Here is a 15,005-nt window from a genome sequence, read left to right as displayed (position 1 = left end):
TTTTAATTGTCAGGCTCTTTAGGTTTTCAAGCCAAATTAAGTGTGGCTGGCTGTGTTTTCATTGATATAATTTGATTTTAATTTTATTTACGCAACATTGCAACACCTGAATGTAATTAAAATGCATTTGGTTTTTTGTACGCATTGCATTGCCATGCATGAATGTTAATTTTAATGCTATTTATTTTGTTAATTGCTTAAGAGCTTTAAGTGAATAATATATTTATTAAAAGTTTTTTTTTGGGTAATTGACATAAGATGAAATTAAGTTAAAATAAATGTATTTCTATTTTATTAAATTTTATTTTAAAATTCTTTAATTTGCTTTAATGCCCCTTACTCAATGTTTTTGTCAGTTGTGAGCTTGCTAATTCATATGGAACCCATAAACCATGAGTTTAAACGACTGGTAAACAAAGTGTTAACCAAATCTCTATTCTGATCTCACTTCAATGTTGTGACCCACAAAAGCAATGACCCTTACCATTTTTGAAGCGTAATAAAAGTACCCAAATTACCAACAGAGTGTTATACTCTTAATCCATTCGGATAACTAGACAAATTGGGTAGCTAAACCTTTGTGTTGTATTAAAAAATAATAGTTAACATTATAAACATATATTTTCTGAAGGACCAAGCAATTCTATTGATTGTCATCGATGTACTATCGATATCAATATCGATTTTGCATTAACTATCTTTTATTTTGCCTATAGACTGTAAACAGTCTTAAATATAACACATATGTTTCATCACCACAAATATCTGATCTCTAGAAAATTTATATTGACTGAAAATCATCACTTTAAGACAATCGATACTATTCATAAGGAAATCGATACTTTGTGGCACATCTAATTTACGTTATGTTGCTCAAAAAGTGTAAATAACCTGTAAAATAACCTGTTTAAAAATACTTTTGTAATATAATATGGGTAGTAGATTAAGTACTAAAACAATTTCGACTGAAAAACACTCGATAAGGATGGTCTATCGATATTTTGGACCACCTCTAGCTTTTGTAATGAGGCTCATAACCTGACAAAACCTGTTAAAAATCTAGTTTATTCGGCTGATTTCGGAACTTACCAAATGCAGGACGGTATTGACCACCTCCCGGTTGGTCACCTGGCCAACCTCGATGAGGCCGATGAGGACGGCGAACTTGAGATTGTCGGCTGTTGTCATTCTGACGATTTCGTCCGGCCGTTTGATCTCACTGTACGGCGGACGCATGATGTCCGCCATTTTGGTGCACGATTTGTGGTTCAGATTATTTTCGTTTGTTTCACGGTTGTATTGTAAATTGTAAATAGTAATTTTTTTTGGTATTTATTTATGTTTACGCGTTTTACATGCGGTTTTTATTGTTCGTTTTCGGTTGTTGGTTTTTTTTTTTGTAAATTTATTTTTATGTGTTTTTCGTTTTTAGTAAATTATTTCGTTAAGGTTTTTTTCATAGATTGAGTTATAGAATTAATGGATGGAATGCACACGAAAATACACACACACAGATACACAAATATATAATACAATTACATATATAATTGATATATATGAAGATGGTAATGCTATATATATATATAAACAATTAGATATTGCCAGGCAATTGGAGGGGAGAAAAAAATTATTTTTAAATTTTAAATTTTTTTGGCTGGATTTTATTTTTTGTTATTTTGATTTTATTTCATATATGCTTCATTTGTATTGTTGCACTTTTCCAATTTTTATTTGCTGTTGTTGTTGTTGTTGTGGGGCAGCCTTATTGCTGTCGTTGTTGTTGCTGCTTTTTTTGCTCATATTGAGCAACTTTTGCCGTCGACACTTGACAAATTTTGCATTATATATTTTTTTTTTGTGTATAATACTTGGTTATATTTTAAATTGCACACTTTTTTTTTGTAAATTATTTTGATTGAGGTTTTGGTGATTTTTGGTGTGGTTGGTGGTTGTGGTGGTGACATACATAAAAGAAGAGAGAAAGAGAAATAGGTACATGAGTACGAATGCAATAACTCTGAAATGTTTTTGGGTACAGTGCGTTTCACAAGCGTAGGGCAGTTTGTAGGGAGTCCCACATTATTGGGATTTACTATTGTTTTAATCTACAAACCCCTTTTTATGCTTTAACTATTTTTAAACTTATTTTTAATCAGTAAAATGCCTGTTTTTTATAGTGTACCTATTTGTTTTTCAAATTTATTTTACGTAAACATTTTATTTATCTCTCTAAATTTTATTTATATATTCATAACGCTAGATTTAACATCCCAACCCCGAACTAAGGTCATGAAACGCACTGTACTTCGGTTATTCAAAATTAAAATGAGTAGGTACATTAAAAATTAAATTAAATTCTTATTTTACATATAATCCAGCTACAAAGCAAAATTCTAAATATTCGTTTGATCTGCCATGGGTTAAGTTTCTGGTAGGAGGGTCGGTTTTTAGGGGGTTTTTAAGGTGGGTTCGGTGTTAGTGGTTTTTCAGGGACGTGGAAAATGGGGGGGGGGGGGGGGATTTGGCATACACGTGCTTGATGGAGCAAATTTTCGTTCCATTATTCATTCGCTTCTTGGCTGCTCACAGAGCAAAGTGGAAAATTGTCTGGGGAATTTATGTGCATTTATAATTTACGTTTTATTTGTTACTTTTTTTTGTACATTTTTTTCCTGCTCAGTCGTACTGTCGACTTGCATTAACTCCCGGCACGATCTAGACCCAGATTTATGTAATACCACGTTTTTAAGAGCCTATTGCCTGTGTGAAAATCTCGACCGATGATCGATTTCATTAGCTTATTCCTGATGGTCAGTTTTACTAGCTATATATAACCTATAGTTTTCTCGGCTGGTCGTCACGCACCGACGATAAGACGGGGGTTAATGCCCCGCCGGTACTCAAAGTGCTGGAAAAACCATGGGAAAACTGTCGAAGCCACCAAGTTCTAAAACGTTCAGCAAACACACTACTGAAAGGGGATAGTAAAAAAAAATGAAAATGAAGAAGGAAATAGCGTACATATATAACGCTGACACACCTGAAGAACACGGTGTGTGCTTCTGATTCAGCTGGCGATGGAAGACTATTAAAGAAACGCAGCTGTGTGTTGAATGAAGAACTCTTCGATAGGAAATTTTATTGGTAAAATGTCCAGCAAGACGGGTACAATTAATTAGGCACCTTTCCATTTGCAATTCAATTGGATTGAGGTGGAAATTAGTTAACAAAGTTGTTAAAAAAAGAAGGAAAACTATCTTATCTATGTTTATTAAAAAGTTTTACAAGAAACAAAACTTTATAGCCATACAAAGATGAAATAAATTGTAGTAAACCTATTTCCTCGTAAGTAATTGTCAATTTGTACACCCTTTTGAAATATTATTATGAATTATTATAAAAAAAATCTGGAAAAATTCCTACAAGTAAAGGAAAGATTACTGATAATATTTTCCCTGGAACCATCAAATTATTTTATACCTGACCATTATTTTTTTTGATAAAAGAAAGGAAGTGCGAATTTTCGGGGGAAATTTCTATAGGGCTTACAAAAATGCAGTGGTACATTCTTCTACTATTGGCAAGCTCTCTTTGGTTTTATAATATACTACATTTAATGATAAAAACAGTGTACAAATAAAGAAATAAATCGTTAAAAAAAAACAACAAAAAACATCGGAAAAAAAAGAAGAAAAACCGGCGTGGCAAAAAACAGGCAAAAGCAACGTTGACTGGTTTCTTGACTTCAACTTTTGTTTTCTTTTCAAATTTTTTAGGTGCTTGGTACTACATATTTTTTTGGTGTTTAGATAGAGCAGGTGATTCTATTTTTTTTGTTCTTTTTTTCACATATTGAGTTTTGCTTACGGATTATTGAATGTGGCCACTTTGCTAATTGCACGTCAACAGAAACAGAAAAAAATTCCAATACGGAGAGCGAGTCTCATTGCGTTTCATTTGCTTTGCTTTTTGGCTTTGAGCTGCTACCACTTTTTGTAGTTGCCTTTTTTATGGCCAACAGAGAGGGGGAGAACCGGTAAGAGAGACAGAGAGAGAGAGAGAGCGAGAGAGAGAGGGAAGTTGGTAATTTTGTTACGAAATAAAGATGCAACGCCAGTTGGAAATGAAAGTCACGCGTTCAATCGATCAAAAAGATCTGTAGAACCGCCAAACAAACTTCCTATAAAAGGGGCTCGAAAATTATAAATGGCAATCTATTACCACCTTTTCTGTAAAAATCTACTAACCTTTCCTTAGTTTTTAGCTTTTTTAATTCAAGTTCTAAAAGTTAAAATATAAAAATTAAGTAAAATCGATTCCTTAAAATTTTTATATCCATAAATGTTAATTATATATTTTTAAATGAGCTTTTCTAAATTTTTCCAAAATTCGTATGTGTATAAAAATCGAATAGCCTTGTATTTTTATATAACATACCATAAATAACTTATGAAAGTAATTTTTTAGTTTAAAAATATTATTTGATTGTATCTCCAACTAATTGGTAACATTTTTTTGAGAACGTAGGACCCTTAAATTTCGGCTAAATCTAACTGAATTACCCGACGTTTTGCCCACGTTCTCTCATTATTGTTGTTGCTGTATTTGTGTTGTCGTTGTTGTTTTTTTTACCCAATTTTTTGTCGGTGGCCGAAAGAGAGACACCGAATTTGGTTTTGGTGGTGGCTTTTTTGGGTGCGAGGGGGGGCAAAAGGGGGGCGGCTGGTGTTGGTGGTGGTGGGGTGATTGCGCGGAGGGGGTGGGGGTAACCCGTTTTGGGTTTTGTATTTGTTTTTGTTTTTATTGCAATTGCAGCAGGCGGCCATCTAATTATGAATTGCAGTCACGCCGAGACAAGTTTTTCCTTTGTTTTCCTGCCGCGCTCTCCCTCTCCCGCTCTTTTGGGCTTTTCCCTCTCTCGCGCTCTCTCATTCACCGCTTTTCTCACCTTTTCGGTGGGAAAAATCAATGAAACGCGAGAGAGTCGCTCTCTCTCTCTCTCTCTTCTGGCCTTTCTTGCCGTCCCCCATCCCCTTGCACTTCCTTCTTCATTTTGCCACCCACCTTCGATCTCGCTCTCCTCTCTCTCTCTCTCTTTATTCCTTACACCAAAAAAACGGACACACGTCGTCAGTTTGTTAACTTACTACACTGAAGAAAATAATCAGCTACATATTTAAAATTATAAAAAATGTATGGAAGACCATATAATTTTATGGAGTACACTCTTTGTTCATCAATTATATAATGTTATACACAGAGTGTAATTTTTGTTCTTATCTTTGAGCAATTTATCAAATAAAAAATAGTTAAACATTTAACATATTTTAAAAATTGCAGTTTAAATTAAAATGTTTTTGTATATGTGGACCTAACACTGGCTCCACCTCAAATCGAAATACTGATATAATCATAACTTTAACATCCCATACTTTCTCCCTGTGTAGTTTTTACCACACACGCACATACAAGCACGCTCTCGCGCTCTCCCATTTGCTCTCGCAACGTTGCGGCTTTTCTGCTTCTTGCCACTGCTACGTATTTTTTTATCTTATTATTTTGCACCGCTTTGTTGAATTTTGTCATATTCCAATAAGCAAACACAGCGACACCGAAATGCTAATTGGCCCAACTAACTACACCAGTAAAAAACGAGCCAAAAAAAAACCAAATGCAAAACTCTAAAAAAAACGGGAACTCCAAAAAAATATTCAAAAAATCGCAAAAACACAACAACAAAAATGAGCAAAACGTAACGTAATTAAGAGAGCGTAAAACTTTATATTTACGTTGAGTTTTTTAGCCGCTTGCCGCCGATGTTTCAAGTCTGTTTACTGTTGTTGTTTATGTTTTGTTGTCGCTGTTGTGGTTGTTGTTTCTGTTAGCATTATGTTTGTTGTTGTCTTCGCACATACACAGTAAAAAAAAGTGGCAAAAAAAGAAATGATTCAAAATAAGACGCGGCGGGATGCAATAAAGAATTGATTCATAAATTCAAAAACGCAACGTTCACGTAACAACAAAATACAACCATTATTTCTGAATTTTTTTTTTTTGTATTGACGTTTTGTTGTCCGCAAAAAATGAATTAATTGAATTATTTCACGTAATTTCACCTCGGCATTTTTGTGAATTTTGGTTTTCTCCGCTTTTTGTTTAATTCACGATTTTTGCGTCTTTCGACTCTGTTCTCTGTTTTCTGTTTGTCGGTTTCTCGTTTTTCTCCGCTTTGCGTTTCCCATCCAATTGGAATTCCACCGCTGATCGTTCCGCGCGCGCTGCTTTCCTTGTTATTTACGCGGCCGCGTTGAAAAACGTAATGCTGCGAAAAACAGAGTGAATTTTGGTTTTGCGTTCGCGGCACGAGAAAGAGAAAGAGAAATACGGTTGTAAGCGGGCATTGGAATCGGGAGAGGAGCGAGAAGCGCGAGAGTGAGAGAAAGAGCGCGCGGGAGAATCCCATTCGGAATGGGAGATTCTCTCTCTCTCTCTGTTTGGTGGCGCACTTTGGAATCCAGGAACTCCAACCGGTTGAAACGGTTAACATTCTGTAAAATAGATTACATGTTTTACTAAAATGTATATAACTAGTTAGATTATGTAGGTAATATTTAGAAAACGAATTAATAGAAAACTTATGGATTTTTAGAGTTTCTCTAAGATATGCAATATTTTCCAAAAAGATTTGTGAGCATTTTTCAAGCGCCTTTTACGCTAACTATTTTGAAACTTTCTGTGGCATTCTATAAGGTTAATCAAAAATACTTTTCTGGAACATACCAATTTAATACCGATATCAAAGTTATCTCTAGAGCTTTTGGTTTTTATTCTCGTAAAACTGCAACAATAAAAATGGAGCTATGGCTGAAAAAATCACTAAAAAATCTGAGATCTCAAATCACAAAAATTGAGTGTTTTTGAAACCTGGAATAACCATACAAGAGAGTCATTTCTCTCGAACAGCTGATGGAAGGGAAAATTTTAGTTAACATTGCCCGCGCGTGTATTACAGTTTTTCAAAAATGTAAAACTGTTCGAAATGGTTTGCCAATATAAATAAGATTTTAAGGAAAAAAATTAATTCCATTATTAAGATATTGAAGCCTTGAATTGAATCCCTTTTTATTGATTATAACTACATTATTTATATTTATAAAAACCAATTGGAAATAATAGACAGAAACAAACAAGTTTGTGTTGTGAGTTCTTCGTTTCAAATTCAAGATAAGAAATTTGGAATTAAACAGAATAAGATTTATGTAACCTAAGTTTTAATAACCTGCATTATTCGATTACTTTTCTTTATTAAGTTGTGAAATAAATTAATAATAATTAAGATTTGGTTGCAATTTGGATACGTAAAATATTAATATTCTGTAATTAGTTCGTTTTTTAGGGTCATTACAAACCCAATAATGTCGTTATCAGGGATTTGTTAAAATTTTAGAATTTTAATGATCCTAATAATTTTTGAGACTGCTTAAAACCGTTTCTTTAAAAGCTGACAGCTAAAATAATAATATTGTGCATAATAATCCTATTACCGTAAACAATAGTTAGCTAATGAGTAATGTTTTTGTATTTTTCTGTATTTGATAGCGACACCACTCAATGAATCATTATTTATATCGCCGGAAAAATGGTTGTATATTTGAAACTCGTTTTTTTTTTAATTCTAAGTTTCTAAATAATTATTTTTTAACCAAAAAAAATGTAAGTGACTGAAAAAAATAATTTTTTTTTCAATTCTATGATGAAAGATCAACCTTGTTAATGACATAAATTTAGGGAAAAAACAATCAGTGGCCCAAACTACAAAAATATACCCTATAACACAATTTCTAATGGAAAAACAATCACATATTTAATATCCAAAGCTATTAAATCGATTAGTACACCTTATAATGTCATTAAATATAATTGTACTTGGATGCCCGGATTTAGTTTAGTGCAATGTGGTCGAGTCTAGTTACAGGTCTTTTCTGCGCAGCAGTCCTTATCAACATCCTGGTCTTAAATGTGATGTGAAATGTGGTAAAGTCTGGTTTTAACATATTGATTAATTAACCTATCCCTCTTACAGGACGCTGTGGTCTTTAAGTTCACAAATGTGGTCTGCCTGAGTCGCAATGAGTCGTGGTTTGTGTTCCATACTTGTCGCCTGAAGGCTATTAGACGTGATAGGGTTTTGCTCAATATAAATGGAACTATTCTGCATCCGGCCGATAATATAAGTATCCATGCACAGATCTTTAAAAAAGCAAGCGGATTTAAGCCTTGGTTACTAAATGCCAAAGTCGATGGTTGTCGCTTCATGCGGCGAAACTACAATCCTATTATAGGAATAATCTTTGATCTCTTCCAAGATTTCTCCAACATAAATCACTCATGTCCATTTGTTGTAAGTATCCATAGAATTACTTTTAAATATTATATCTATAATACACCATCATCACAGGGTCCACAAGTTGTGAAGGATTTTTATCTGAGGCCCGAAAGATTGAAGTTGCCATTTCCAACAGGGGACTATATGTTATCTCTAATATGGCACTTCTACAAAAGGCCTCAATTTGATACAAATGTATCTTTTTCTTTCGTCGAAGATCTTTTAAACAGCAATTAAAATGTGTGGCAATTTTAAAAATTATTTATCTATATCTTCCTAAATAATTGTTCTGTGGTTGTGGCAAAATTAATGTATTCCGAATTGAATATTTTTTTTTGTAAGTTAAATATTAGAAAAGTCGCCCGATAATTAAGAAAAACTGTCTTGTTTCAAGAAAAATTAGCTCTAAAGATAAGATAAATACCCATAAAAAATGTTATAATATGCCAAATATGTTTATATGAATTGTACACTTGTTTCGAGCGGATTGCTCTTAAAATGTTCTTAATTTAAGGGCAAAACATCGCTATTTTCAAGAGCAAAAGGTTTTATAAAGTCGAGCTTAAAATCGAAAATTGTGAAATGGCAGGTGGGTGTCTCCGCTAGGTCAGCGAATACACAATCCTGACATAGCGCAAACACACACCTAATGCTAATTGTTTTTCAGCACTGTAATTTCGTGTTTACGCACACTGCCTATGTTTTTAAATTATGAATTTTTTTCTTATATCTTTATTTTTATTTTTATCTTTATATATATTTTATTAATTTCAAGAATCAAGATGTGCCTCATAAATTAATAAATCCCATATATATGTTCTCAGCATATCCAATTTTATTATTTTCGGGTTGTTTAGTATTGTAAATAAGAAACATAAGCAATAAAATTCTATTAATTAAATTACAACTGTACTGTATTACCAATTTTTACTGTGTATTTTTGGGTAACCAAAATTGCTTTGACAAAATGGTTAAAGTTAAAAAAAAATCTTATGCAGTATATATTTTTATAAATTACAAGTATATATAAAAAAGAAAGTTATTATTAATTTTTGCCTTTGGGATCTTATGAAACAATAAAAGTTATAATCATATCTTAAATGGGCAGAGACTTTGGACCTTTTACAAGAGTTTCTAACTTTATTGATTGAGATTGGTTCATTTGATTCCTAAAACCTCAGACTTTAATTTTTTTGATACTTAAATTATATTTGACCAACCTTGTATGGAAAATTTCCGAGAATATAATCTACAACCTCTTAACCCCATTTTTTAAGTGAAAAAACTAGTAATTTCTTATCTCTCTTTTAGTTTCCCGATTGGAAACTCCAGCATATGGTGCGCTCTATGTACAGCACTCATTTTTCCTGATAACCCCGAATGCCATTTATCACTCGGCCCCGTTCAGTTGGAAAGTCATTCGTTATTTAAATCAGTTTTCTCTTTTATTTGTATACTTTAAAGGGGATCGCTTAAATATACACTCGACCTAAAAGCTAGTCCTCCATTTTCGACGTAAACAGACATGAGTACGCCCGATTTTACATATATGTATAAATGAACTACGATTTACATAACTGCCGTTTAAAAAAGTGTTCGATTTTATGCGTTTTAAGGGGGGGATCGGGGGTGGTTTTGGGTTGCCAACGCCTCACCAAACATTAATATTAAAATCAGGATTTATTCTCCTCCGCTGAACCTTACAATCCGATTTTCCTCGGGTTCTGCGCGACATATTATGTATAAATGTTTAGTATATGGTACATAGATACACCTGTATTTATGTATGTCCGTCCGCTGTTTTAAGATATAAGATATTATATAATAATTACGCTAGACTAACTATTAAAACTAAGTTAATGGTTTTACAAAAAAAAAAACTTTTATGATATCGGTTTTTGTTTTGTTTTTGCTACTGTATTAAAACAATTTATCGAGTGTCCGTTTTTGTGTGTGTGGGTTGGGGGTGGTGGTGGTGTTTTGTTGTGTTTTGTGAATTATTTTTTACAATGTGATACGTGTTGCTGGTGCTCCGCTCCTCACTTGGTGTTGACCATCTCCACCAGGGCGCTGCTGAGCGACAGACGGTCGACGATGTCCAGCAGGATCTCCACATCCTTGACGGTGGCCACCGTCTCGGGGGCTCCCATAAGATTCACATGCTTGCCATCGATGTTCGCATAGAAGCACTTGTTCTTAAAGATAATGGCCCGATCGTACGGCACCCGGCACTTGTTTCTATCCATCACCGAGCGGCGGAAGAGCACACACGACGGCTGGTACTTGTGGCGGTCGTCCTCCGGTATATTGTACGCCGTAAGATCGCCCGTAAAGATGGTCATTGTCTGGCGGGTCATCAGCGAGGGCGACACTTTGTACAGGGTCACCTTGCTGGTCCATTTGCCGGAGGGCACCTTAATACGGGCCGCCACATTGGCCAGCTTGACCAGCGCCAGCTCCAGGCAGGTACGCTGCTGCCGGGTCGTCTTTGTCGGCGACTCCTTGGGCGTGCTGATCACATGCCACGTCTCGTAGCAGGTGATCTTCTTCACAACGCGCCCGTCCTCCTCGCAGAAAGTGGTTGTCTCGGGCGGAAAGTATTTGGGACTGCCGGTATCCTCTGGCCCGCCACCAGCGGGTGTTGGCTCCTTCTGCTGCCCAGCCTCCTCCTTGTCGCGCTGCTCATGCTGATTCTCCTTGCTCCTACGCTGGGGACTCAAACTGGGCTTCTTGAACACCTGTGGTTCATCAACCTCGCCCAGCAGCTTGCTCAGCTTCCTGTCTGCCCGGGCATTCACCGTCGATGCCGTCGTGGAGAGAACATTGCGTCGGTTGGCGTTCCACTTGCTGGCTGCCGATGTTGGTCCGCCTCCACCTCCTCCTCCTGCTGATGCCACTGGAGCCGTCACCACCTGTTTGGGATTCTTTCGGCTCACAATCGATGCCGGTATGTCATCATCATCAAAATCTAAATCTGGATCCGGATCATCCTCCTCGGTGTCCACGTCCGTGGGGCACAACTCCTTGCCCATGCTCATCAGTGGCTTCATCGACTGCGTCTTCTTGCCCATCTCCGCATTGAGTATCCGCGGCCTGGGCTTGGGCTGCTGGATTTGGTTATGACTCTGACTCTGGATATGCAAGGGACCCAATTTGGTGTTCACACTGCTATTGCTGGCCAGGATCTTGATGCGCTTGGCCTGATGTCCGGCGGCTGTGTTGTTATTCACAGCAGCGGGCGTGCTCTTCTCCGAGCTAACAGTGATGGATTTCTTTTCGCTGACCCCCGAATTGCTGGAGGGGATGTTCCGGGTACGGGGCCTGCCCACAGCAAGCTTTTTGCTGGCATTACCACCCGCTGCAGCGGCGGCAATAGCATTGTGGGATCTAGTTATGAGCACATCGTCCTGGTTAATAATGTCATCGATGTTGACGATGGTGAATGTGGGCACATCATCCGTCTCAGACTCGTTTTTCGCATCACTATTGGAGGCACCAGCGCCCACGGTGCGTGTTGCGGGCGTGGAGGTGACCAGCGCATTGGAGTTGTTGCTCGTCGAGGAGTTGATCTTGTAGTTGCTGCCCCGACGCTGTGGCAGCATCCGGGCTGGCACACCACCCGCCTGGTGACCCAATTTGGGTCTCGTGGGCGCACTTGTCTTGCTGGTGGCGCCATTTACCACCGGTACGCTGCGCTGCTGAGTCGAGGAGGAGATGACCATACGCTTGCGGGCCACTGGAGGACTGTCGCCATCACTGGTGTCCAGCTTACGTTTGGCGGCCGCCGAGCCGGAACCCGATCCCTCCGTCAAGCTGGCATTATTTCGTGCCATATTCACGGCCATGGTGCGTCGCAACTGCTGCAGGCCACTGGGCGCAGTCCGACCGCCGGTCGAATTAATGGATATCTTGGGATTGGCCCCACTGGAAGTCACATTGCCGGCACTGTGCGTGCTGGCGGCATTGGCATTGTTGGCCTTCGGTGGACGTCCACGTCCACGCTTCACGGGCGGCAGCTTGCGACGCAGCTCCTGCTCGTACTCGGCCTCGCTCATGTCCTCGTCCTCGTCGTCGTCGTCATCCTCATCGGACTTGTGCAGCTGGGGATTGAAGGCGGCATCGGCCAGCTCATCATCATCGTCCTCGTCCAAGTCCAGCAGGTCGCTGATGTCGTCGTCGTTCGTGAACAGCTGCTTGGCCTGCCTACCGTGGCGTCCGGCGATGGATTGACTACCGCCACCGTCGCCCAAGGTGGCCATGTACTTGGGCGTGACCATGTCATCGCTGGCATACTTGGGATTCGGTTTGATGGAGCGTCGCGAGCGACTCGCCGCAATGGTGGGCGGCGGACTCTCGGGCACATGCTTGGTCGCCGCCGGCTGCTTGTACATTTTGGGCGTCTCCGCTTGGGCCGCCTGGGAGCGACGCGGTGCCGCCGCCTGTGCCTTGAGCAGGCCCAGCTTGTGATGAGTACCGCCGTGGGGATGGCTGCCGCCTAGCAGCAGGGTGCTGCGTCTCTTGGCCAGATTGGCTGATGATGATGATGATGATTGCTGCTGCTCCCTGGCGGCGGCCTGATCCCTGGAGATCTTGGGGCGCGATGGGGGCGATGGTGATGGCGAGGCCGCTGGCTTAACGGCGTGCCGGGTGCGCGGAGTGGGCTTGTCCTGCTGGACAGGGACAACAGAGCGCCGACTGGTGCGGGTCTCACGCAGCTCCTGCTGCGCCTCCCGCTGCTGATCCCTCTTCCTCAGTTTGCCGGCTGGCGCTGCTCCTCGCGTGGGCGCCTCCTCCTCGTGCAGATTCCTCACGTAGACGATGCAAGGACGTGTCTTGACGCTTTCAGCTGCCTGTTTTTTTCCAGCTCGCATCTTTCATGGGTAGCTGGAATGGAAACGAAGCCAAAACGGAAGGTTAAAATATTGTGACCATATAGGAAAGGGTACAGTGGGTCATGGGGCAAGGGTGACCTATGTATGTATGTTCATTTGAAATACTAGCCTTTTAAGTAGTGCTGATTTCTTCAAGAGTAAAAAATGTGGTAACTTTTCAATGCATAGAAGTTTTTAACTGGATTTGATATAAGTACTTGTTTAAAAAAAAAACCTTCTTTTGGAATATGATTCATAACAAAACATGCTATTTGATATTGGCCCTATATTCTGAAATTATTAGATCAATTTGTAGAAGTTTATAACTGAATTATATCTATTACCGAAAATTAGTTTTTTTTTTAATATTCTCATACAGAAAAGATGCTTATTAATATTGACGCTATTTTCTGTGGTATTTTATTTTGAATTTTTGTAAACACTAAAACATTTTGACACGTCTGATCAGGATGCCTGTTAATGCTTGACAAATACCTTTGGTTTGTCCAAATGCCAAGCGGGCCATATGAAAACCACCGGCTTGCCAGCCACATTTTAGCCTTATAAATAGTGCCAAAGATATTGCTTATTTCTCAAAGTGTATAAGATATACTTAGAAAAATATGCCTATTGATATTGGCGCTATTTTCTGTGATAGTTTATTTATTTATTAATTTATTTAGCACTTTAAAACAAATACTAAATAAAATGCGCTCTTTTTGAAGACGTGTGTTCAGGATGACTGAATGTTTAAAAAAAGAACTCTAGTTTTCCCGATGCCAAGCGGAATATAGGAAAACCCACACGTTGCACATAGGCAAGGCGCACTGTTCTCCATAGATATATATGTACGTATGTACATATGTAACATGCCGCTGCTCTGGCAACTCTGCAGCCTATTTTCGTCACTTTTTCGCGCGCCAGTCGGTGCACATACACACACACGCACACCGCACACACAGCCACACATATGAGGGGGGGGCACCAATTGAAATGCACAGCAAATTGTTGCTAAAAACTCACCTTTGAAAATTGCTTTACATTTTCTCAGGCGTTTGTTTGGTGCCTTAAAAACGGACTTCTTTCTCCTTTCGCTGGCACTTTCACACAACGCGGCGCTCTCTCTTTTTCTATCTCCGCTCTCGCTCTCCGGTAATGGATGGCCACTCTCGCGCGATTATTGAAAATCAGGGGGCAATTGCAATTGCAATTGTTGCAAACCAAAAAATGCAATTGCAAAATATAGCAAAAACCAGGTAAAGGATGCACAACAACAAACGAACTGAACTGCTGAAACGGAGCAGCAAAAGTGGTGGCAATAGTGGCCAAAAAACCAAAAGAAATGGGAACCAGGTGGCAACTCGCAGCCGCGATGGCGATGTTTTTCTACCCAACTGTACCACACACACACATGCACGGCGGCCGTTTTGGTTTTGTGTGTTGTTGCTTTTTCGACGGCTTTCCCGTTTGTGTCGTTTTTTGCGCCTGGAATTCCACTCGATTGCGAACACCAATCGATTGTTTGAACTGAATTGGTTGCAGTGATTTGTGCGCACTGAATTGTTGTGGCTGTTTAGCGCGATTTACACGAATTTCCCGCGCTCGAAATCGCTGGCTGTTGGGCTAGAAACTGGAAATGTCAAGAGAGGGGAGGGGAGGGCTGGCGGTGTTGGAAAGTGGCTTGGTCAGTGTTGGAAAGCGCTTGTAAGCTGTCGAGCTGGTAACACTGGCATTTAACCCCTGCACAC

At 39.1% G+C, this 15,005-nt stretch overlaps 3 protein-coding genes across 9 annotated transcripts in view; 1 reads left to right on the top strand and 2 right to left on the bottom strand.

The window, feature by feature from the left end:
- rg (A kinase anchor protein rugose) overlaps positions 1-6,325 on the bottom strand; it is a 193,888-nt gene extending 187,563 nt beyond the window's left edge. For 2 of the 6 annotated variants that reach the window (XM_017067576.4, XM_017067580.4), the window contains exons 1-2: positions 5,790-6,325; positions 1,090-1,891 (exon numbers count right to left, since the gene is read on the bottom strand). In XM_017067576.4, the coding sequence (XP_016923065.2) occupies positions 1,090-1,248 (159 nt within the window). In that variant the 5' untranslated portion in view covers positions 1,249-1,891; positions 5,790-6,325. The remainder of the gene's footprint in view (positions 1-1,089; positions 1,892-5,789) is intronic. The other 4 variants (XM_065867741.2, XM_017067583.4, XM_017067584.4 and 1 more) reach the window with 4 other exon arrangements.
- On the top strand, positions 5,550-8,644 carry LOC108021799 (uncharacterized). 2 transcript variants are annotated; one of them, XM_036821033.3, is made up of 3 exons: positions 5,550-5,752; positions 8,084-8,401; positions 8,459-8,644. In XM_036821033.3, the coding sequence occupies exons 1-3, from the start codon at positions 5,672-5,674 to the stop codon at positions 8,621-8,623; spliced, it is 564 nt and encodes a 187-aa protein (XP_036676928.1). In that variant the 5' UTR covers positions 5,550-5,671; the 3' UTR covers positions 8,624-8,644. The 2 variants fall into 2 exon arrangements, with proteins under 2 accessions (XP_036676928.1, XP_016946091.1); XM_017090602.4 differs by lacking the exon at positions 5,550-5,752 and adding an exon at positions 7,741-8,019.
- Positions 8,645-9,809: 1,165 nt separating this feature from the next.
- On the bottom strand, positions 9,810-14,911 carry LOC108004637 (uncharacterized). The gene is made up of 2 exons (XM_017067586.4): positions 14,281-14,911; positions 9,810-13,270 (listed from the first exon to the last, which is right to left on the bottom strand). Exon 2 carries the CDS (start codon positions 13,255-13,257, stop codon positions 10,426-10,428), a length of 2,832 nt encoding a protein of 943 aa, XP_016923075.2. The 5' UTR covers positions 13,258-13,270; positions 14,281-14,911; the 3' UTR covers positions 9,810-10,425.
- Positions 14,912-15,005: the final 94 nt, after the last annotated feature.

This window comes from Drosophila suzukii, chromosome X, assembly GCF_043229965.1.
Source record: "Drosophila suzukii chromosome X, CBGP_Dsuzu_IsoJpt1.0, whole genome shotgun sequence".
In the NCBI taxonomy this organism is placed as follows: Eukaryota; Metazoa; Arthropoda; class Insecta; order Diptera; family Drosophilidae; genus Drosophila; species Drosophila suzukii.
This window is presented reverse-complemented; position numbering and strand designations above follow the sequence as displayed.

What these genes read in the sequence shown, in the direction of transcription:
- LOC108004637 (XM_017067586.4), bottom strand. Translation starts at nt 13,257, where the DNA reads ATGCGAGCTGGAAAAAAACAGGCAGCTGAAAGCGTCAAGACACGTCCT.
- LOC108021799 (XM_036821033.3), top strand. Translation starts at nt 5,672, where the DNA reads ATGCAAAACTCTAAAAAAAACGGGAACTCCAAAAAAATATTCAAAAAA. An exon ending in ACAACAAAAATGAGCAAAAC is followed by an intron (nt 5,753 to 8,083) that starts GTAACGTAATTA and finishes TCCCTCTTACAG; the next exon opens with GACGCTGTGGTCTTTAAGTT. An exon ending in ATCACTCATGTCCATTTGTT is followed by an intron (nt 8,402 to 8,458) that starts GTAAGTATCCAT and finishes CCATCATCACAG; the next exon opens with GGTCCACAAGTTGTGAAGGA.